Source organism: Cibotium barometz, chromosome 33 (assembly GCF_041138505.1).
Source record: "Cibotium barometz isolate CiBa-2024 chromosome 33, ASM4113850v1, whole genome shotgun sequence".
Lineage (NCBI taxonomy): Eukaryota > Viridiplantae > Streptophyta > Polypodiopsida > Cyatheales > Cibotiaceae > Cibotium > Cibotium barometz.
The window spans coordinates 25,775,621-25,800,210 of NC_141078.1; the positions used below are offsets into that span (position 1 = coordinate 25,775,621).

At 44.2% G+C, this 24,590-nt stretch overlaps 1 protein-coding gene across 1 annotated transcript in view; it reads right to left on the reverse strand.

Moving 5' to 3' along the window:
- Positions 1–1,961: 1,961 nt before the first annotated feature.
- Positions 1,962–24,590, reverse strand: part of LOC147619440 (uncharacterized) — a 41,486-nt gene continuing 18,857 nt past the window's right edge. Inside the window, exons 2-3 of the mRNA XM_086773528.1 lie at positions 16,750–17,598; positions 1,962–2,873 (exon numbers count right to left, since the gene is read on the reverse strand). Coding sequence (XP_086629654.1) covers positions 2,771–2,873; positions 16,750–17,598 — 952 coding nt within the window. The 3' untranslated portion in view covers positions 1,962–2,770. The remainder of the gene's footprint in view (positions 2,874–16,749; positions 17,599–24,590) is intronic.

The following is a 24,590-nucleotide window of genomic DNA, read 5'->3' on the forward strand; positions in this document are numbered from 1 at the left end:
TTATTAGCACACTTGCTAGGTGCTTTGACAAGTATTCCTACATGAAGCATCTTTGAAAATGTGCATCCTGAATAGTAAACATGCAAGCTCATGGCTTATACCTAGTTCTCTTTTGTCAACACTCAACTTTATCATGTCATAGGCAGCATGTCTTCATAAATTTACATGAACATCTTTGCAATTTTTGCTACCTCAATAGACATTGATTACAACCAATAATCTTATGGTGTCCATACGAGTTGCTTGTCAAGCACATCCTCCCTTTTTGTAGATGCTATACATATAACATATACATACATCTCTCTCTCTCTCTCTCTATATATATATATATGTGTATGTGTGTGTGTATAATTCCACAAAAAAAAAAAGTGTGTGTGTGTGTGTGCATACATACATACATACATATATATATATATATATACATATATATATATATATATATATATATATATATATATATATATATATATTGAAGGCTAGTCATGGTGACATTAATTCAACATTTTGTGTAAAATTTAAGACTCTAGCCTAGGGCCCAATTTGTGTGGTAGAGATGGCTACTTTACCAAAGCATTAGATTTAGCTAAGTGACATCTACCTATCTAAGGAGAAAGTTTTTTGTGATACTATAAAAGAATGCATTTCTTTTGTGCATGTAGGAAATTTGGTTGATCTCTATTATGTTTGTGAATATGCTCTTACCAGCTTGACTTGGGTTCATCAAGCCTTGTGTGTTGGATTGAATCATCATTGCTTTGTGTTTACACCAAGTGTTGCTTTGTTCTTTTTGAGTTTTGGTTCATGATTTGGTTTTAAAATGAATCAAACTCATTTGAAAGAGCCCTTTCTTACCTCTTACATAGACAAGTATGAAATATTAGTACAATTGTTTAGCTAGTGAAGCATTTCCCATGCCTTGACACCAGTCTATGTCGGTTTTAGTTGAAACAAGAAACTACACGAGACTTACTTCTATTGTATTTTGAGTTCTAAGGAAAACAAGAAACTACAGGAGACTTAAATCTCATTTTTCTTGCTACTTTGAAACAAAAAGTTATCACCAATACAGCATGTTTCCAATTCCTGGAATTCAATCATACACCCCTTGCAAATCTTGCTATGAACTTCACCTTGTTCTAGGGAGATATAGGAAGATAGCATGCACACTAAGGAAGAGGTGCATGGAGCCACAGCTATGAACTTCGTGCTGTTCTAGGGAGGCAACACGAGAGGAGATACACATGCATCTTGAAGAGATGCATGTACTATTTTTGGGCATATAAAAATTGGCTCCTTAACTGTAAACTAGGGCTGAGGATATATCTACGTGAGGGCTCTTTTAAAAAAAAAGATATCATTACATGTGCACACAACAACATTAGATAAGTTGGTAGTGCATTCTGATGGAAACAGGGAGGCTGTGGGTTCCAAGTTTAGAGTTAGCTTGAGATAAGCGAGTGTGTGCGGATGAACAAAGATGTGCTCATTTTTGCACATCAGGTGCACTCACCAGAAACGTTCGGAGGAGATGGCCCAGGGTCCACCACCATATACAACAAGCTAACCCTGCGTAGATCTATCCTTGCCCGTAAACTAGTTTGCAACTACACTCATGGCTTTGAGAGGAGAGAAGAAAAATGAAACCCTGATATCCTGTCTCCCTATGGTGCAAAAAGCCCTGGTACACAACGAAGGTATCGTTGAATAGGTGTATTCCATAAAGAAAGATGCACAGAAATGGGTGTAAGACCTCATCCTTTTAACCAATGAACATCCACATGACCTCTTGTATCCAATCATCTAATCCTTTTAACCAATGAACATCCACATGACCTCTTGTATCCAATCATCTACATGTGCTAAGGTCCTAAACTTTCGATAACCCAAAACCAATTCAGAGTTTTAAAGATGTTGCCCAAGAATTGTGTGCAATTTTTATGTTGGACATATCAAAGTGAGGGCTTAAAAGTCAGTCACAGCCTATAATTGTTCATGCTGACACCATTCAACTTGAATCTAACCAGACAAACAAGACCCCTTAAGCTTCAAGTTGGGCTCATAGTCACCTCAATAGATTAAGTTTCTATACACTCAAAATTTTCTGCCCAAAAAATTAACTTAAGACTTACATACAAAACATTGAAAAGCCTATGTTGGCCTTTGCTAGAAGGGGCTTGCAACTCGCCCATGTATGGATTCCACTGCAGGCCTATTATGCCACTACTTGTTAAAAGCCTTGGGGAAAGGTTTTAACTAAAATATCAAAATCTGTACGTTGGTTCAAGCCTGCACCACGCTCGGAATGATGCTTGAAGCACCTACCAAAAACCTTCCATAAGGATTGTTAAATAATTTGTTGCTATAAGAGATAGGCTAAGCTAGCAAACTGCAGCTTGCTATAAGGTGAAAGATCAGAACCAAGGAGCCAACCTAGTTCTAATGCTACCTGGAACAACAGGCAGGAGAGGATAAGAGTATCCAATCTCTGAGGCTAAGTTGCATTCATCCCACTAAACAGAACACAAATGAGATGATTTTGATTGTATACCATATAGGAAAGGATACCTACCTATATATAGGCCTTGGGCCTCATCCTCTCAACTACAGCATCTATATGACCTCCTATATCCTATCATCTAGAGTATTGCTATGTGCTAAGCAAGACCACTTCTGCACAAATCCCACAATCCCCTTCCTCCTTTTGTAGAAACTACAAGCTTTGTCCCAGACGCAATGTAAGGCTCTTTGCTATCCTTCTTGATCTTCCATGTCATGAAAGAAGAGATAATTCCTTTCTCTTTAGCAGTGCTTTTCTTTTCTGTATTTCTTCATCCTTCTGTATCTCCGACTTCACAAATGGAGTGTCGACCCACCTGGAAAATTGTTACTTGCTTGTGAAAAGGAAGCTTAGGAGGAAATGGAAAAATAAACAGAAACTTGTAACCTAGATAAAAACTCTAAGCTTCCTAGACCCAGAAATACCACAAAGCAAAATGATATTTGACAAGACCATAGATCAGAGCAGATCAGCTGAAATAAAAAGAGGAAACAGGAAGTGAAAATCATTAAGTCATTATGCACCAAAAAGGAGCTAAGAAAGTGCCTTTACATAAGTATATGGAAGAGATAAAGCCCTAATGAGGAGTCTGAGGAATCTTGTTGATCCTAGTAAAAGGCCTCTTAGCAAAAGTGCAGTGGTCTTCAATTCAGTGCATTAAAATCTTGATTGTTCTCTAACTTTTCGCCCCAAGCACCTACATTGATATCACACCAAGGCTTCGTAACTTTCAGGATGATTTTTTTGATCTCCTAAGTTGTGTTTGTTGTGCTTGGATTGCACTACAAGTTACAACATGGCATACAATGACCAAGACGTTCAAACTCTTCATCCTGAGGAGGACAAACCCAGAACCTTGGAGGCAATGGAGTGATCGCTAAAGTTCTCTCAATAACAATACCAATCCCAGTACCTTCAACCCAGACCCCATTCTTCTCAGACAGCACCTTCAAGACAAATCCCATCCTTGTCTGAGCAGAAGCATCCCAATTTGGGGTTGTGGGAAGCCCAAGACTGCTTTACTTGATATGAGAATGAGAAGTACAAGGCTGAAATCTTCAAACTACTGCTACCTCTCCATGATCTTATGCATTTCTTACCAAACCCAGAGCCTATGCATTATTTGTCACCCTAGGGCTGCATTTTCACTTGCCAGGAGCTGGTGGTCGTTGTGATGGAGAATATGAGGAGTGCAGGGGCTTTATATAGCCTTTCCACCCTGGTTAGACCAGGCCAACTGCTGATAAGCATGGTAAAGGGATTTGATTCCCCCTTTTGTACCTCTTTGAGGTACCTTAGGCCCAAAGCTTGCCCACCCATATTGGGTCAGTTTTAGGCTGCTTCAGCTTGACCACCCTGCCCTCGTCAGTGTATGAGGTCAGTTGTTCTTTGTGCAGTCCTGGGCCTATTCATTCTCATAGGCATGTGCCTCCATGCATCTATAGCCCCTCGTAACCATGCACCTACATCTACCTTGTGTGTTAATCTACACTCACTCTCATCGGCCACATCCTTTCTGTGAGGTCTGCTGAGCCGTAAAGCTGTCCTATAGTACCTTATATATGTCCTCAATTTGCCATGACACATACATCTTAGGATGGATGCATGTGATGTCCCTTTCTCCCGTTTCCAGGAAAGTTATTTGGTACACATGGTGTGTAGAGTCTAGACCAAGAAGTGTGAAGGCATCCTTGTCCTTGTGTGAGATCGGGCTTGGCCTGAGAGATCCACACAAGGCGAGGACTTGGGCGGTGTTCTGGATTGGAGATCAATGTAGCGGCACACATAGATGCAACAAGCAACAAGAGATAGATGGAAGCACAACACTCAAAGTAGACTGATGCAAATGAGTGAAGTACAAGTGAAGTGACATGATAAGGTCACTTAACACTCATAAGAGTGCGTACATACGCTTGGGGAAAAAAAACTCCTAAAGAGGCAAAAAAGTACCCTGGCCCATTATTAGCCTACGTCCACACATCACTACTATATAAATGGCTACAAATCCCCCCTCTAGTGATGATGTGAACATGTACAGGGATCATATGGCTAATCAATCCCCAAATGGTAATAAGCCCAAAGCTTTGCAAAAAGTGATGGGGAGAAACCTGTCAATTAGGGTTTGGTTAGAGTTCATTCATGGGAGACATATACAGAGAAGCAAGGGAGAGAGAGAGAGAGAGAGTTGTGGGGATAAGTCAACTCATGAAAGCATGAGAGTGTGACTCCCCTATCACACATGTATATTGCACTAGTACACATAGTGCACTTAGTACATTAAAAGTACTAAGTGTACTATGTACTATAACTTATGGGCTTGTACACACTATAAGGGTGGGCATAACGCCTTTACCCCAACAACCTCCCACTTAAAGGCAAAGTGCCCTTAAGTAAAGGAAAAGAAAAAATCAGCATGTACATGATAATATACAAGGCCATATCAAGGCTGAAAATGGCCTCATCCAATGCCCATCAAGTGTCTGCAATGAGCAAACCGCTCCGGAGGCAAACTCTTCGTCAACAGATCAGCCGGGTTGTCATCCGTGTGAATCTTAACAAGCTGAATTTGCTTGTTCTCTATCACCTCTCTGATGAAGTGATACTTCACATCCACATGCTTCGTCTTTGCATGAAAGACAGGGTTCTTTGCCAACTGGATGGCACTCTGACTGTCACAATGCAACAATGGAATATCCCCTGTATAACCCAAATCAACCACTAACCGAGATAGCCATAATGCCTCCTTGCAAGCCTCTGTGGCTGCAATATACTCGGCCTCTGTAGTAGATAAGGCTGTGCACTTCTGCATCCTGGATATCCATGACACAGCACCTCCTGTGAATGTAAAGACATAACCGGTAGTAGACTTCCGGTTATCTGGATGACCGGCATAATCCGAATCCGTGTAACCATGCACTAATGCATCCTGTTTGCCAAAGCAAATGCACAAATCCTGTGTGCCCTTCAGGTATCTCATGACACCTTTCACTGCTTCCCAATGCTTCTTGCCAGGGTTGGCCATGTATCTAGAAACCACTCCCACTGCAAATGCAATGTCCGGCCTAGTAGCAACCATGGCATACATGAGACTGCCACAAGCTGAAGCATACGGAATCTTGGCCATATCAGCCCTGTCTCTATCTGACTGTGGGCTGTCCATAGCACTGAGTTTCACATATGGAGGCAAAGGAGTACTAGCTTTCTTCCCCCCGTCCATATTGAACCTCTGCAAGACTTTGCCAATGTATTCCTTCTGAGACAAATACAACACATGCTGATTTCTGTCCCGAAGTATCCGCATACCCAAGATGTGATTAGCATCACCCAAATCCTTCATATCAAAGGTTTCATGCAGCCTCTTCTTCAAAGCATCCATCTCTTTACGAGATTTCCCGGCAATCAACATATCATCAACATACAAAATGAGAATCAATAGACTGCCATCCAAAGCTTTCTTGGTGTACAAGCAGTGATCTATGTCACTTCTCCTGAATTTCTGTGATTTCATGAATGTATCAAATTTATGATACCATTCTCTTGGTGCCTGTTTGAGCCCATAAAGACTCTTTTTCAGCTTGCATACAAGCTTCTCCTTTCCACTCACTGCATAACCCTCTGGCTGCTGCATATATATCTCCTCATGGAGATCACCGTGAAGAAAAGCAGTCTTCACATCCATCTGAATCAAGTCCAGATCATCATGTGCAACCAAAGCCAACACAGCTCTAAGTGTGGTCATTTTGACCACTGGAGAGAAGATCTCATCAAAGTCCACACCATATTCCTGCTTGAAGCCCTTAGCCACTAACCTGGCTTTGTATCTTGGCTTAGCATCTGATGCAACTTTGAGCCTGTATACCCACTTGCATGGCAAAACCTTCTTGCCTGCAGGCAAAGACACCAATTTCCATGTTCCATTTTTATGCAGAGAATCCATCTCTGACTTCATGGCACGCTCCCATAGAGCTTTGTCTGCCCTCTGTAAAGCCTCTTTGTAACATGAGGGCTCCCCACAGTCAGTGAGCATCAAGTAGTCAACCCCTGGAACAAACCTGTCAGGGGCTCTGGAGGGTCTAGTGGACCTCCGTACCCAATGACCATCATTTGCAGGTTGCTGTCCAGCCTGCATATCACCCATTGGTGGCTCCTGTTCCATGCCATAAGGCTGAAAAATCATGCCCGGTATATCCTCTAACTGTGGTATATCCATAGGGATATCTTCTGCCATCTCTGGCTGTCCATTTGGACCATTTTCAGCACCATTTAAGGGCTGGTTTTCCTGCTGTAATGGCTGATTTACAGCCCTTTGTTGTTGTCCATGATGTCCATCATCATCAAAGATGACTCTGCCAGGCTCCTGTTGCCTTGCAGGCTCCTTATACATGCATGTTTCATCAAAAATGACATCATTGCTGCGTATGATCTTTCTATTCATGGGATCCCAAAGTCTATACCCCATTTCACCTCTGTCACCATATCCTAGGAATATGCATTTATGAGACTTAGGATCAAGTTTGGTGCGCATTTCCCTGCGTATGTGCACGTACGCAACGCAACCAAACACTCTCAAGTGCTTGTATGACGGAGGCTTCCCTGTCCATACTTCTTCTGGCACTTTCCCACCAAGCCTCGTGTTAGGTGACCTGTTTATAAGGTGAACGGCTGTCATAACAGCTTCAGCCCAAAAACCATGAGGTAATGCAGCATGTGACAACATAGAACGGACCTTCTCCTGTATGGTCCTGTTCATCCTCTCTGCTGTCCCGTTTTGTGGAGGATCATAAGGAGTAGAGAGCTCCCTCTTGATGCCTTTAGCATCACAAAAGTCCTGGAACTGTTTGGACGTATACTCTCCACCATTGTCGGAACGCAAAGCCTTCAGTGTTTTGCCAGTTTGATTCTCAACAAGAGCAACAAACTTCTCAAACACTGAGAATGTATCACTCTTCAAGCGAAGAGGATAGACCCACACCTTGCGTGTGGCATCATCAATAAAAGACACAAAATATTTTGCCCCTCCCAAAGAAAGCTGAGGCATCTCACATACATCTGTATGCACAAGCTCTAACTGAGCATCTTTCTGTCCAAGAGCTTTCTTGTGGGGGCACTGTAGTTGCCTACCATATATACAATGCTCACAAAACTGAAAACTTGAAAACTTTAGAGAAGGCAAGTAACCCAAACGAGACAATTGCTCCATTCCTTTGACACTCATGTGTCCCAACCGGCTATGCCACATAGAAATTTCCGGCAGCTCGGTTGCATTTACATTAGCATGGTGACAAACACCTGCATGCATGAAATAAAGAGTGTCCACCTTAGAGCCTCTGGCAACAACCAGTGAGCCCTTACTAATCTTCCACTTTCCACTACCAAATGTGGTAACATAATCAGCATCATCAAGCTGTCCAGTAGAAAGCAGATTCTTCTTGATCTCAGGCACATGCCTGACATCATGGAGCATAAGCTGTGAGCCATCTGAAAACACAAGTCTCACATCACCTCTGCCAAGTATCTTGCATGCATGGTTATCACCCAAATAAACCACTCCTTCATTGCCAGCAGTGTACCTGACAAACAAGTCTCTGCAACCTGTGACATGAAAGGAGGCACCTGAATCAATGATCCATGAGTGCATACCATGACCACCTGTAAGAAGTGAATGGGCATCAAGTGAAGAAGTAAATAGGACCTCATCCTCACTGCCACCTGCATGTGACACATTGATTTCTTCGATCTTGACTCCACTTTTGCCCTTTGGCTTTACATCTTTGGCTTCGTCTTTCTCTTTGTCTTTGCCTTTTCCCTTTTCTTTCTGATCATTTTTCCATTTGTAGCATTGCTTTTTGATGTGTCCCTTCTTGCCACAATAATGGCATTCCAAATCCTTTTTGGAGCGAGACTTGCTCCTTCCCCTTTCTTGGCTTTTCCCCCTTTGCTGGGATCTCCCACGTGCATTCATTGCATTGGACTTTCCCACAGAGTTGTTTTTCCTGTTCATCTCTTCTTGAAGAAGAGCACCCTCAACATCTGCATATGACAGCATAGCATGCGAATTGCTAGTGGCTGTCCTGAATGTGTCCCAACTCTCTGGCAAAGTGCATAACAAAAAAGTGGCTTTGAACTCATCGTCCATTGCCAACTTTTGATTTATAACCTGGCTGACAATACCATTAAACTCATTGAGATGGGCTGTCATAGAAGCCCCTTCCTTCATCTGAAGGCCTATGAGTTTCTTCAACCAATACACTTTGCTTGAGGCACTTTGTTGGGCATACAAGTCCTGCAATCTCTGCCACATTCCCCAAGCTGTCTTCTCTTCACGAATGCTGAAAAGTAATGAGTCTGACACAGACAACATGATAGTAGATCTTGCCAGCTCATCCATATCTTCCCACTCTTCAGCTGTAAGAGAAGCGGGCATCACACCCCTTTCTTTGATAGGCTTATGTTGCTTTTTCTGAAGCAACACATTGTAGCACTGGGTTTGCCAAATATCATAATTATGCGAGCCTTCAAGCTTCTTGATGTGAAGCAATGAAGAGCTCTCACCTGTGGTTGCCATAGCAAAATGCAACCTGTTATGCCTGACTCCCTGCAAATGTGCAAACACTGCACCCTAAGCACACAAAGTGCTTACAAATGTTCTCCCAAGCTTTATCTCCCACTGCGGAAGCAAGAATGCAACTTTTCTCCCACTTTTTGTGATGAAAACACCAAAATCTGGTTGCTGCAGATTTTGGACAGCACCTTAAATGTCCTCTTTTGCCCTTCCAAAGTACTGTACAGCAGTACTAAGCGCTCTCCAATGATGTACCAAACCTGTACCGGCAATTTCAGCAGCTGAATTTGAACCTTTTGATCACTCAAAACAGTGTACAGCCATGCCCAAACATGCACAAAGCTGTGCCAAATCTGTACCAGCAGGTACAATAGCAATAAATGCTCTCCTGGCTGTCCAAATGAGTGAAAATCAGATTTTTTACAGTCACGAACACTGCATAAAACAGTCCCGAACAGAAATTGGGCAAAAGCCCCTTGACTGCAAGCTGATTTTTGAGGATTCAAGGCATAAAAGTCTCGCCTGCTGCTTTGCCAAGCTCAACAAGCATACAAACTTGAAAAGCCCCTTGATTTAAGATCAATTTCTGATCATACATGGTACATTGACGCACATGAAGGCATCCAGAGTGTTCACGATGCTTCCCCCTGGCCACATATACATCAAATACATGAAAGCCCCTTGATTTACAGGCACATTGAGTGCTTGTAAGGCATCAGCACATTAACCACAGCATCAAATGCGATTGCCTGCATGCAAATCGACCAAATCGGCACGTGAACATTAACCACAGCATCAAATGCGATTGCCTGCATGCAAATCGACCAAATCGGCACAAAAGCCCCTTGATTTGCACTGCAATTTGCTGCAATTTTGCCCAAATGTGCGATTTTTCACATCATACAGCATGTATGAGTGCTTAATTGCACAATTACATCAAAAGCCCCAAATTTCGACATCCAATTTCCTGCAAATTGATCCTGATTTGACCAATTTCCTGCAAATTGATCCTGATTGTGACCAATGTCACCCAATTTTGCCAATTTTGCTCAAAAAATTGAGCAATTGGGCACCTGTACCTGCTCAATTGATTGATTTGACAAGGAAAATCCAAAATTGAAGCAAAATACCTTTGATTTCAATCCAATTTGGAGGCTGAATTTTTGTTGCAGGTGAGAAGGGGGGCACTTTTGCTGCAGATTTGATGGCTGCTCTTTTGGTTTTGCAGGTTGCAGGCAGGCGCACGAAAAGCAACGGGCTGAAGAAGCCACGCTCACCGCACCAGGAGTTTGCTCTCACTGAAGCTGGCGGCTATAGAGGCTGGCTCGTAGGCGTTAGTCTTCGCTCCACGCTGAAGGACCTTCGCCTATCCGCATGCGTGGTGGCCAGCGCTACACGCTCAGTTGCCTTCGCTTGATGGTTCGCAGCCAGTTACGCCTGGTACGCCTGCGTAGCTTAGCTTCGAGCTACAGCAGTACCTCCTGTTTCGGCTCACCTGCCTGCGCTTCACACCTGCCCGTGGTGTCTTTTACACACCCGCTTACGAGCTCGTCGCCTCCAGCTTACTTGTATACGCCGTGTAGTGCTACACACTTTGTGGCTGCTGTAGGCGCCTGGCTACGCCTGAGTATGGAAAAAGGCCTACGACTGTCTAGCAATCGCCTTCTTCTCCACCTGCGCCTGGGAGAGCAGCACTGCTTAAGACAAGTGATGGGGTACGACAGCAGAGAGATTCAAATGGGCACCAGCTCTGATACCAGTTGATGGGGAGAAACCTGTCAATTAGGGTTTGGTTAGAGTTCATTCATGGGAGACATATACAGAGAAGCAAGGGAGAGAGAGAGAGAGAGAGTTGTGGGGATAAGTCAACTCATGAAAGCATGAGAGTGTGACTCCCCTATCACACATGTATATTGCACTAGTACACATAGTGCACTTAGTACATTAAAAGTACTAAGTGTACTATGTACTATAACTTATGGGCTTGTACACACTATAAGGGTGGGCATAACGCCTTTACCCCAACAACAAGCTTTGAACTTCTCTCGTGAGAGAGACTTTGTGAACATATCTACCACATTGTCGTATGTAGAGACATAAGCTAGGCTAATCTCACCTGCAATGAGCCTCTCCCTAACATAATCCTCAATGTACTTTGTACAAGCATGAAACATTGGGTTCCTCACAATGGCTAATGCACTTTGGCTGTTAGCGAAGATGGAGGTGGGGGATTGTTGTCCAACAACAAGGTTTGCCAAAAGGTGTCTCAACTATACACACTTCACAGTTGTTGTAAAAGCTCCCTTGTACTCGGCTTCACAGCTCAAAGTGGCCACTGTTGGCTGCTTCTTGTTGAGCCATGATATATGTGAATCACTAAGGTGAAAGAAAAAGCCACTAGTGGACACTTGCGTGTCATTATATCCAGCCGAATCGGAATCGCTAAAAGCACCTTGGCATAGAATAAGCCAAGAGACTTAGTGCCCTGAAAGTTTCTGAATACTTGCTTGGCAGCCTACCAATGCTAATTTCCAAGATTATGCATAAACCTCCTCAATTGGGAGACCCTAAAGTGAATGTCTAGCCTCGTATTACATAGATAGATGAGGCATCCAATAGCTTGCTGATAAAGTGATGCATCATGTAGCAATAGGTTTACAGTCTTTAAGACCAAACCGTGTAATCAGCCTCTATATGTACATAGACTGCAACATTACAATACTATCATCATGCAACATAAACTGTATGCCCAAATAATAATGCAATGAGTCCAAATCTATCATCTCAAATGACACGTAACTCTGCCTTGAAGGCAACAGCATGTCATCAACATATAAAACGACGACCAAAAAACAATCTTTACTCCTCTTTACATAGAGGGTACTCTCAGTTGGACTGTTGCCCCTTGCCACAAGATTGTCAGCTCAATAGTCAACCAAGAGTAATTCGTTGACGTCGCCATAGCTAACCAAAATCCTTGCACTATTGCATTCTCGCATGAGCGTCTCCCCAGAGGTCCCTAGTCCTGCATACCTCCGCTAGCCCTTTGCAATGGATCCTCATCGTTGTTAGCAACCGCCTCTCACTATCGCCTTGAGGAAGATCTCACGCAGCAGAAGTTCTGCCAGGATCCAGTGCCTAGCACTCTGATACCATGATCGAATCCCACGTGTCACCACCAAACCACAATGATCACAAGAAGGCAGCAATCCCAATCGCTTGTTGCCGCCCTCACGTCCACACAAAACCCGAGTGGGGAAGATACCTATGAACCATGCCCACTATGCTACATATAGAGCTCCATCCAAGCCCCCCGATTCGCATGTGGGATTAAATACTCCACGAGTTTCTTGGCTTCTCACGCATTCCACCGCAATGCATTGGTGGCAACTAAATTTTAACATCACTATGTATAAGCTGTAATTTCTAAACAGCCCTAACTGATCCATCTTTTGGAAATGATGCCCGTTGCATCTTGCCCAAAATGCACCCCTCACACACATGTTTGACAGGGGCCTCAAGCTTTGGCAACTCTAACACCATCTCTTGCCTTTGAAGGCAAGACAAACTACCAAAATTCAAGTGACCAAGGCGGGCATGCCTTAGCTCCGCATCACTCATAGCACGTGTGGCACTAATTGAACAAGCATTATGTGCCAATCCAACCTGTAAAGCCCATTGCTTAGAGTACCGGATACTGGATATACCATAGTGATGTCTCCATCACTTTGGTCATGAACTGTACACCTGTCATCAACAAATCTAACCACTAGGCTGCCCTAGCAATGGCACGGAGGGATTGTCCCACCATTTGTAACAATAAGAACAACCTTACCAACTCCTCCTTTCACTGGATACAAGGAGTTGTTTGCACATGTGATTGTGCCTCCTTGAGGAGAAGACTCAAGTGAGGTAAAATAAATCATGCTGAGAAGTAATGTGCTTGCTAGCACCACTATCAAAGTACTAGACATGCTGATCTGTCATTGCCATGCATACATCATGGAAAGCAAGATCATAACTGCAGTGCACAATGAATGCCTAATCATCCTGTGCATGGTTTGTTGACTCCTTTTCAGCAATTGATACTCATGCATCAGCCACAGTCATGTCTGACTCTATGTTCTTCTCCTTCTGTAACCTTTTTCTGCATTCATTGATATAATGGTTCCAATAATAGTTGCATTTGCCTTTCTTCTTAGGCTTATCACCTCCCTTCTCGACAGCCTTTCCAGAAGACTAAGCTGATTTTGCCTTTGGCTTATAGCCACCTAAGAAAAGGCTTTGTCTTTACCTTTTTGATTGGCAGCAAATGCCTGATCTCTCACATGCAAACTCGTTCAGTTTTGCTGAGATTGCTCTTCTTGCAAGAGCACTGCAACCAACTCATCAAAAGTAAGGGCCTTGGGGTTACCCTTCATAATGAGCCGAACTGTAGATACAAAATCCTGGTATGAGTCCAGTAGAGTTGTGAGAACAATAAACACCAAATAACTGTCTCGATAGGCCTCATCAATACATGCCAGCTACTCCCTAAGATTTGTAATCCTTGTGAGGAACTCATCCATTAAATCTCCCTCATTCATATGTTCGGACTCTAATTGCTTGCGTAAGTAGACCACTCGTACCTGGTAAAGCGCAATAACAACAAGCGCATCCCAAGCACGCTTCATAGTTTTGCATGAGTGAATATGAGGAATAATACTCTTTTTCACTGAAAGTGCCACTAATGCATGTGCATGTGCATCCCTGCCATCCCACCTGGCTTGTTCCATTGTGGGAGGTACGAAGGCGGATGCCACACCATCCAAAGTACCGATACTATGCTGTTATGCTAGTGAGACATGGCGTGCCTCAATGCCAATAACAACATTCCATAGCCCTTCAGCGACTAATACATGGCGCATCATATAGGACCACAACATGTAGTTGGTCCCGTCAAGCTTATCCTCAACAGAAAGCATACCAAACACATCACTGCATGTCATTCTGCGTGCAAATAACTAATCTTTGACACAAAATGCAAATATCCCAACTACCTGCAAGTACTGTCAATGCCCATTAAATGCAACCGAATTGGCTGTCAGTAGATCACTGATGATGATGGAAGCCTGCAAAGTGTATGAAAAATTACAAAGTGTAGATTAGCAGGGATGTAGAAATCGATGATAATGTTGATGATGCAGTTGAAGTTTTTGAAGATGAGCTCAAAGATGCGATGTCGAAGATGACGATAGCCCTATCTGCACACCAAATGCTACTGCTACTGAGCAAAAAACCCACAATTGAATAAAAAAAGTTAGCAACACACTATATGGTATACCTTTCCACCTAAGAGGATAGCTCAATCTGAGACACTCAAAAGAGTAGCTCAAGGAGAAGATGACAAGGGGCGAAAACCAAGAGAACCTCCTCTGATACCAATTGTTGGATTGGAGATCAATATAGCAACACACATAAATGCAGCAACAAGTAGATGGAAGCACAACACTCAAAGTAGATTGATGAGGATGAGAGAAGTACAAGTGAAGAGACATGATAAGGTCACTCGTCACACTCATAAGAGTGCGTATATATGCTCTTGGGAGAAAAAAAACTCCTAAAGAGGGAAAAAGTGCCCTGGCCCATTATTAGCCTATGTCCACACATCACTACTATATAAATGGCTACACTGTGGCTGTCCATATCCCTGTCGAGTGGCTTGGGTAGTGGATATTACTCCCCTTGCTGAGCGGCTTGGGTGGAGGACACTTCACCCCTCTTTAGTGGCTTGGGCTGAAGTTTTTGTTTGTTTTGTATACATACTTGGAAATCTGGTGTAGGGCACCCTCAAGCTTGTAACTTCAATACTCTATTGGATAAATCAGAATCCTTAGGGGGCTCGGCCCTTTCGGCCCTAGTGTATGTGTCCTCTTTTCATTTGTGTTGTTGTTGAATCGGTTAAGTGTTCATCTAGCGTTATTCTCATTAAAAAAAAATTATTTTTGAGATTAGAGCTCTAGTCCGCCGCATTACAGCTCTCTCCTCCCCATCCACTATGGTTCCTCTGGAGCCTCGATCACGTTGAAGTCCACCCTTGGTTAGGAACAGGATAAGATGAATGAGTTCATGGAGCTTCGTCGAGAGGGAAACTTGATTGAAGCATACCACTAGATATACACCAAGTTATGAAGAGGGTAAGCCGCTCGGGTGGGTTTGGATGGAGAATAGTTACAATCTGCTCGAGGCTGCAAATTGCAATCACTCAAGGTGAACGCCAATGCTTACTGACAAGTAGGTCCACTAGGGGCTCACGTGGGACTAAGCCTCACTCAAGTGAACCGAGTTGTGATGTACCTGTGAATCCCGTGATCGGCAGCGAAGCTGAGATGGAAGACCTCCCGGACCTTCGCCTCAAGGGCCTCAAGCTCCATCCGTGCAATCGCCTCAAGGGCCTCTGTATTCTAAGATCACCAATAGACTGGATCCCAGAGGGTATGGTGCTGCCCCATTCCCACTCAGGAAGAAAACTGCCACTTAAAAATCTGTGCGAAAAGGGCGGGAGTGGTGGGAAATGACGCACACGCGGAGAGGTGCCACCACATGCACTAGGGGGTTGGAATCAAGCAAGAGGCACATGAAGAATGTGTGATCCACCGGTTTCCTAAGATTCTAGAGGACTTAGAAGAGAGTGGTAAGACAAGGGAGGAACAGATGATTGTCTCCACTGGGTTCCAGGAGCAAGAAATTTTCTAACATCATTTTGAACACGCACAGAAGATCATGTAGACCTGTCAAAATGTGTCTTAACCTTCCTAGGTAAAAGGCACAGGGCAGGCAGGACAGGTTCCAGACAGAGGGACTTAAATAGCAGCAGGGGCATTTGATGTTGGAAAGACTGCATTGAATGCAGAAGTATGCCTTTAAAAATGATTCTCTTCTAGCCCCTCTCTCATGAAGAGGATCCCATCCGTTCAGCAGTTGTTGGCAACCCTAAATCGATCCTCTGCAGCACCAACAGTTCCTTGAGGCAGCCCATGAACTGCAGCACTACCGAGCTGTCATTCAAAGGTGATTCAAGTCTTAGGTGAGTTTACACTGAGGTTATTGGTTCAGCCAAAAGAGCCAGAACAGAGGATTTTGTTCTTCCTTATACTCGTAACAGTAAAGCAAATTTTCTGAGATGGAAGAAAGAGGGGTAGGGTGGGGGTTGGCGTTGGGGGCACAGGCATTCGAGACCCAATATGGGTGTCCTTTCTCTAGATCCTCACACTCTGTAGTTAGCTGTCATTTCTTTGTTCACTTTCTAGCAGCAGTCCTCTAATAGTTGCAGGCCTCAAACCCTGCAGATCTGAGCAGTGTTACAGCAGGTGCCAGGAAGCCACCCTAAAGATTGCCTTCCGATCATTGAATTAGTGCTTCTCAGAAGCCTGCTTCCTTTCCTCAAGACAGCACATAAGAAAACAGATCAAATCACATTCACAGCCTTCTTAATGTCAGCAATTGACTCCAGACAAGAAAAGCAAACACCCTTGTAGGCTGTTGGTGTCATGGTTATGCTTTGCACACATTGACACTGGGCTCAACATATAAACAATAATAGGCTTCAGTTAACAAATTAAGATATGGGTCGCATGTCAAGGCCACGGACCTGAAAAATTTGCAGCTCTTCTCACCGCCATTTGCCTTGCTTTTCTTCTGTTTTACATAAAAAGGCCTTGATTTGGAGCAAACCCAGAAGCGTAGGCCTTTGTTTGGGCCCTTAGACTTGACTGTCTTCAGAACTGCTTCTCGCAAACACAGGCAAGTTGGGACTGTGGATGTCTCCTGGACGCCCCCCACACATGAGTCGTATTCACCATCTTGGTCCACCCCGGAGGCTCTGTCTTTCAACACTTCATTGATATCGGTGCTAGGAGGTGACTGTATGATTCTTGGGTCATCCCTTGTAATGGCATGCTCAATCATTTTAGTGCCAAGCTGCAAGTCTTGCACATCTTGAACAGTAGCTTTTGTCTGTCTAACTTTATCTATAAGCTTGCTTCTACGTGTTTCAGGTTTAACTGCACTCATAGTTGAAGTTTCTCTATGTTCTGCATTTACACAATCCTCATTGCTCGTAGTCATATCAATCGGTGCCACAGTTGGAATCTGTGTAGCTGCCACCATGTTACCAATGGAGACATCTACTGTTGGTGCTGAAGTCAGAATCTGTTTAGTAGTCATCATCGTGTTATCCACAAAGGCATCCACCACAACTTTACATGTTTCAGAGATGATTGTTTGTGGATGAGCACCACTAACTCTTATCTCGAGATCTTTGTTAAGCTGCAAGCCCTCAATGGTTCGGCACTGATTTCCTAGCAGTCTTATGGCACCACGTGTTCTAACCGCAGGCTGAAGGAGGGCAGTATTGAGAGGATTAATTTCCTTTCTTTGCCTCTTCATAGCCTGTGCCTCTTTTTTCTGTTCTTTTGTGACACGAGGATGATCAACCCATCTGCAACCAAATAGGCAAATTTACATTGTTCATTAAGGGAAAAAAAACGAAGGCACATGGAAATATTGCATGAAGAAGGAATTATAAAGTTAGGCACAGAAGGGAACTGTCACCTAGCCTATTACCTTCTTTTTTTCCCCAACAAAGAGATCCTTCATGAGTGAAAAGAAAATGTCCATGTGATGCAAAGTACAACCCTCCAAAGACTCTAAACAAGTACAATGTTACATAGGGCTTAGCGGAAGTCTTCTTAAACGTGGTTAGGTGATCCCTAATTACTGATCATGGAAAAGCAGAAAGGAAAGAGAGATAGGGAGAGAAGAGTAGAGTATGCAATACACCAGATAGGCTCCAAACTACCCACTTAAGGTCAGCTTCAGAAGATTTGGAGATTCCCACACATATGGTAAAATCAAAGCTCTCGTTCATCAAGTTTGCAGAACTTTTTTGATTTTTCAGTAAATAGAACTTGGGGATTTCACATAAATCAAAATCAAAGGCAATGCCTCAACAAAAATGTGGGGCTTTCCCCAAATATGGAAAAAATCAATAAATTGAAGCTCCTAGAGCCACAAGAAATTGGGGCTTGAAAGTTGGCCTAATTACAGCTTCTACCCCATAGAGAATTTGGAGCTTTTCTCAAATGTTGAAAAAATCATCAAATTGAAGACACTGCACTAACAACTTTTTGGGGCTTTTCCACAAGAAAGCCTTTTGCATCAAATTGACCAGTGTCTCTAGCACACCTTGCAAATCAACACATGGGTGCACTGATCCATCTTTCTTCTTGATGAATAAGATGGAAGCTGTGAACCGAGAAACATTGGGTCAAATGAACCCAAACCGTAGCTACTCATCCAGTTGGCTACCTCCATTGACTTTTTGAGGTAAGAAGGAAAATTCCTCTTGATCTCTGAGCTTGGGAGAAAATTAATCTAACAATCCTCCGATCTCTTCGTTGGTAGGTAAGTTGTGTCTGAGAAACAACTTCTCAAATTCAACAAAGAGTGCTTCATATTTCTCTGGGGTACATACCCTATCCGCATTAAACTAATTATAGATAACAACACACTTAGCACTTTGTTTTTGCCTAGATGTGAGAGATGAGAGAAAAATTGGGGATGTCGGGTTTCCCTCGAATGAGAACTGGATTGGTAACATGGGCATTGGGAAGTGATTGTGACAAGTTGCTTCTCCCCCTATCCAGAATTGGTTTGAACTTGTGGAACCATTTTATGACAAGAATCACATCGATGCCTGTCAAAGAAGCCACGACAAAGTCTCGGATGAATTCCACTTACTGTATCACAATCTTAGCACTATGGACTTCGTTTAGAATATGAGTACTCATACCTTCACCAAAACCCGCTCGTCGTGCCTACATTCACCGAAGTCAATGCGAAGTAGGCACGACGAGCGGCCTGCTCTGTGTAATGACATCCTTGGTGCTACCATTGTCAAACAAGACAACAACCCTCTCTCGGCTGACATAATCAAAACATTTGAAAAATTTGTTCAGGTCAAAGTCAAAGGACGACATCACACCCTGCTTAGTTTCCACCTCCCAACTGATGATATCCCTAATAGTGGGAGCTAGAGGTGTCTGAGGATTCGGGGATGACTCGATTATGCCACAAGCTCGAACAAAGGAAGCTTCCAGCTAGGTCTATGAGAGAGAGTCTTCATAGTTGCCATCTGCACTAGATGGAGAATCTTTGGCTCAGTGGCGGTTGCTTCCATTTCAGGGCTAGTACAGGGTGACTCTTCTCACCTATGGTGGAGTTTCCTCAGTGTCTAGCATCATGGAGACACCACAAGAGGACATATCACCAGATTTGTCTCCACCTTGGGAGGATATACCAATGGGTGTGCCTTCACAAGGCACAGATTTCTTGGAGATTGTACCGACAACAGCCAGAGTTTTTGCTTTGGTGTATCACTGGATGTATTACTTGGAGTAAGGAGATGGTGTAGACATACAAGTGCCGAGCAATACTGATGCATACAGATTTACTGCAGTTTTCTAGGAAGTTTTGTTCTTGGTTTTGCTTTCTCTCTTCACGGTGTGTTGCATGCGTGGAAGCCTTGCTGACAGGTACTGATCCACAGCCCTAAGCCTGATTAAGAACATTGATGCTAATTAACTTGATTCAGATAGAGGAGAGAGAAGAAGGGAGACATTGGGTGTCAAGGTTTTCCTTTATTCATATGGTACAAAAAGGTTGCATGAAATGCTTATACATGGGTTAGGCCAATGGTCAGCCCATAGGGGTGACCCTGGCCCCTTCTACATGACTTAGACGGATGCTAATGATGAATGAGTGAATGAACACTTGATGCTAGGACTGAATTATGACTTATGCTTATATATATGTGGGAGGACCAGGTCGGTCAGTACCAACAGCCGTCGGCCTGCTTGGTGGACAAATAATATGCTGAAAAACCCCTTTTAATGCTGCACTTTCACTGATGCTGTCCACACCTTATGCCATGCTGTTAGACCCTTGTTGCCTGTAGCCTGGACAACTGTGCTGGCTGCCAACAGGGTGCTAGACTCCTTCATGCTCATGATGATGCTGCGCTGAGGATGATGATGATGATGCCTCTGATGCTACTGCTATATGATGTCCTAACTGCTGCACTAATCAGGGATTAAGACTCTTCATGCCGAAGATTAGCCATGGCACTAGGCCATTCTTTGGAGTATTCTTCTCGTGGGTTACCGGAGAATACTTAGCGGCCTACAGTGTTTCTTCATGGACGGTTGGACAAATAGAAAGTGCTGGATTAGGCAAAAGCTGGTCATCCACAAGTTTCTTTGCATGTCTTTATGTTGATGTGGCGAGGACAAAATGTGAGCCTTCACAGTGGACACAAAGTGGTCACACAGTGTTTGAAATCTAGGGTACCTTGGATGAGCTTTGCTTGGATCTTCTCCTTCCATGAAAGGGCACTTTATATGAACAATGTGCAGACGAGGACAATTGCAATGCAAGTGGGGGAGAATGTGACACACCTCACACGTGGCCAAGCCTGGGTAGTCGGGCAGTAGACGAGACAAACCTTGGAGCCATGCATGGGTAGCCCACGTGCAGTCAAGAAGTTTTGCGCATAGAAAATTGAAGGCGTCTTCCAGATCTTACAAATTAGTAGTGCTATGTGTGAACATGGGCTTACTAGGGGCACTTTTTCCCATTGGGTTTTCCCCCCTGGACATCTAGTGTGAAAGGACACTACACTTTATATCTTGTACTTGTACTTCATTTTTCTTATCATTCAATATACGTCAATCATGTTGCTTCCTATGACTCTGTGTGTGCTTCATTGCTATCCATACCCTAACTCTAGCATCCAAGAGGGCCAACATGTGGTATTAGAGATTCTAATCTGTTCATTTTAGGATTTCAGCAGTTTAGGGTTTTTCAGCCATTTTAGGGTTTTTTTTCTGAATCTGACCAAACCCTTCATACATGGGACTCATCAGACCATTTTGAATCTGATTCTATAGGCATTTTCAAAAAACCCTAATTTTTCAGCTGTATGACCACTCCGTACAGTTGTACGACCAAACCTAAAATCAGATCTGACTTCACATGTGTGTTCGCCTCACTCAAACGCATCTGTCCGTACAACTTTGAACTGATTTGGACCAGTCCGTACACTACATGGTGTACCTGCTGTGCATAGGTAATTTGTAAAATTTGGGGCTTTTTGACAATTTCTACTTAATTGCAAAATTGAAGTTGTAGGATACACAAAAATTTGGGGGGTTTTTGGATTTTTGTGCAATTAGTGCACATCACAGCCCAATTACATACAGAAATTTGGGGCTTTTTTGCTTATGAGCACCATTGCTGCCCCTTTACAGGTTTTTGGCACAGATTTGTTGTATGTAGTCAATTTGCAAGCATTTTGTGGGTAGTTCATTTGCACAAGATCGGCTAAGTTGCCTGGCACAGCACATTGGTGCTTTTGGAATTCGCCTACAGAAGTGTTTGCTCTTTCAGGAGAAGTATTTTGCAGGTTCTCGGTTGGTGCATTCAGTCATTATGGCACAAAATGCAATTGATGAATTTGGTGTACTCACTTAGGAGGATAAGTTGGATGGCACCAACTATTAACTTTGGAGCTTTATGGTCAAAAATCTGCTTGTGGCTAAAAGCCTGTGGGGTTATGTGAGAGGGGATGAACCTCGTCCTGCAGACATTGCACCTGCCACTCCAGGGCGAGGTGCTCAGTAGGCTGCACAGCCTATAGTTGCCACTCCGGAGCAGAAAAGGTGGGATGCACGTGATGCCCATGCTAGCAATCATCTCCTATCTTTATATTACACCAGGGCCTCTGTTGTGGGTGTGCCCACCCAGTTTTGGTGTTCCCCCATTTTTCCTCACTCTCCATGTATTTTTCCCATTTTTTAGGGTGTGGTTGGGCTGTCGGCTGATTCTTTTTTGCTGGCCGACTGTTTGTTTGCTACCCGACTTCTTTTGCAGACCTGGCCGACTGTTTGTTTGCTACCCGACTTCTTTTGCTGGCCGACTGTTTGTTTGCTACCTGGCTTCTTTTGCAGACCTGGCCGACTGTTGGGACTTGGCCGACTAGGGTTTTGCTGGTCGTGAGCATATGGCTCCTGTCAGCCTGTTCTGGACTGGCCGACCAGCAACCTGTGGCCCTATAAAATGGCCCCTTGCCCCCCACACTCTCCGTTGTAGTATTCGGGATTGTCTTATGTGTATATAGCAGAGTTACACAGCTTCTCTCTCTCTCTCTCTCTCTCTCTCTCATCTGTGTTTTTCTCTTTACAACAGTTGTCTTCATTTCCGCTATGCATTCTGACATGGTATCAGAGCCCCAAGTGGCTTGAAGCTCGGAGATAGTGGGACGTCAAGGGTTTGCTGATTTGTGGTGCTGATTGGAGATTGCTTGGGCTGTTCGCGACTTGAAGCCCGATTCAGACCGTGAGAAACTGAAGGCTGAGCAGACCTGTAACGATTGTGGCGAGAAAGGCCACTGTTGGAGGAAGTGTCCCAAGCGGAATAACGGGAAGAGTGCTGATTCTCCAGCTTCAGCTGCAAAGACTCCAACTTTTGTGCACTCGGAGATTTTGGACACACATGCTTCTAATCTTCTTCGAGTGAGGAGGTAGTTGGCTTCACTGCCAGGGATACTCGGGAGTGGATTCTTGATAGTGGTGCTTCCAGGCACATGACTCCTTCCCGTGAGTTCTTACAGGACCTTGAACGGCAGTCAGGTCGCATTTTCATTGGCGACAATTCCACTATACCGATTCATAGTGAGGGCCGGATGGAGATCATTCTCGATAGCAAAGGGGGGAAGCATTCCTCTCATGTTCTTTACGTCCCTCCACTTGGTTTTCATCTATTGTTAGTGCATGAGATTTGCAAGGCTGGCTTCCATGTGGAGTTTGAGGAGCATTATGTTGCTCTATGGGACACAGAAACAGGCCAGGTTGGTTGGGAAGGCGGAGTGGAGAACCATATCTACAAACTCTCAGCACTCTCCTCTCTTATAGGCACTCAGATCAGTGACTTGTGGCACTTTTGGTTTGGCCACTTGAATGTGGATGCGATGCAGCGAGCTTTCCGGGACCATATGGTGGTTGGCTTGCCAGACGTTGGCAGCAGGCAGGGATGACGTAGTTCTTGCATTCGTGGTAAGCAGCATAGGGAATCTTTTTCGAAGCAGGCTTCTAGGCGGGCTTTGAAACCTTTGGAGTTGGTACACACTGACTTGTGTGGACCTATGCAGACCCCATCCTTGGGAGGTTCTTTGTATTTTATGCTACTTGTTGATGAGTGTAGCAGATTCACATGGGTATATTTCCTTTCCCAGAAGGACCAAGCTTTTGCTTGGTTCAAGGAGTGGCATGTGGTGGTGGAGAAAGAGTTTGGCTTGCAAATAAAGACTCTTCGGGTTGACAAAGAAGGAGAGTTTTCTTCCAATGCGTTTGTGCAGTTTTGTGTGGAACATGGCATCAAGCGGAAGCTGGCCAAAACAGGTTCGCCTTCAGAGAATGGAGTAGTTGAGCGTAAGAACCGGATTGTGGTGGAGATGGCGAGGACAATGTTAGAGCATCGTCGACTTTGGGGAGAGGCTGTGGCTACGGCTGTCCATATCCTCAACCGATCTCCGACGACTTCAGTACCGAACATGACTCCCTTTGAGGCTTATTTTGCCAGGAAACCAGATGTCTCCATTTTCGTATGTTTGGGAGTGATGCCTATGTTCACATTCCTAAGAAGTAGAGGAGGAAGCTTGACTCGAAGTCCCAGAAGCTTGTCTTTGTGGGATATAACTCTCTTTCCAAAGGATACAGGTGGTATGACCCGGAGCGGAACGTGGTTGTCGTCAGCAGAGATGTTGTTTTTGATGAGCATGTTCCAGCTTCCACTGTTGATGAGCCGCCACTTCTTAGAGACCCAGATGAGTCTGATGATGATTCCTAGTCGATTGTTCCAGCTGGACAGCCTCAGTCAGTTGAGGAGGTTGAGCCTACGGCTAGAGATGAGCCCTCGTAGCAACAACAGGCTCCACGTTCTGTTCGAGTACCTATGTGGTTGTTAGACACCCTTCGGGAGTCAGGTGTTACGGAGCTTCCCTCCGAGTGGACCACAGAGGACGGACCTCGAAGATCGCATAGAGTTCGTGACATAAGTCATTCAGCGGAGCTCTTATAGGTAAACTATGCTTTGATGTCTCGTATCATGTGGGACAAAGAGCCCACTTCCGTAAAGGAAGCCCTTTCACACGATACTTGGAGGAAAGCCATGAAGGTGGAACTGGATGCCATAGAGAAGAATAAAACTTGGGAGTTGGTTCCGAGGCCATCAATGTCAAAGTCATGCAGCAGCAGCACGCACACCACCCTAGGGCACTGAGCAACGTTGGTGGCTGGGCTCCCATCTCCTAGCCGTTTCTCCCCCCCAAAAACTTGGCCGTCTATGACAAGGTGCCACCACACCCTATATATGGCT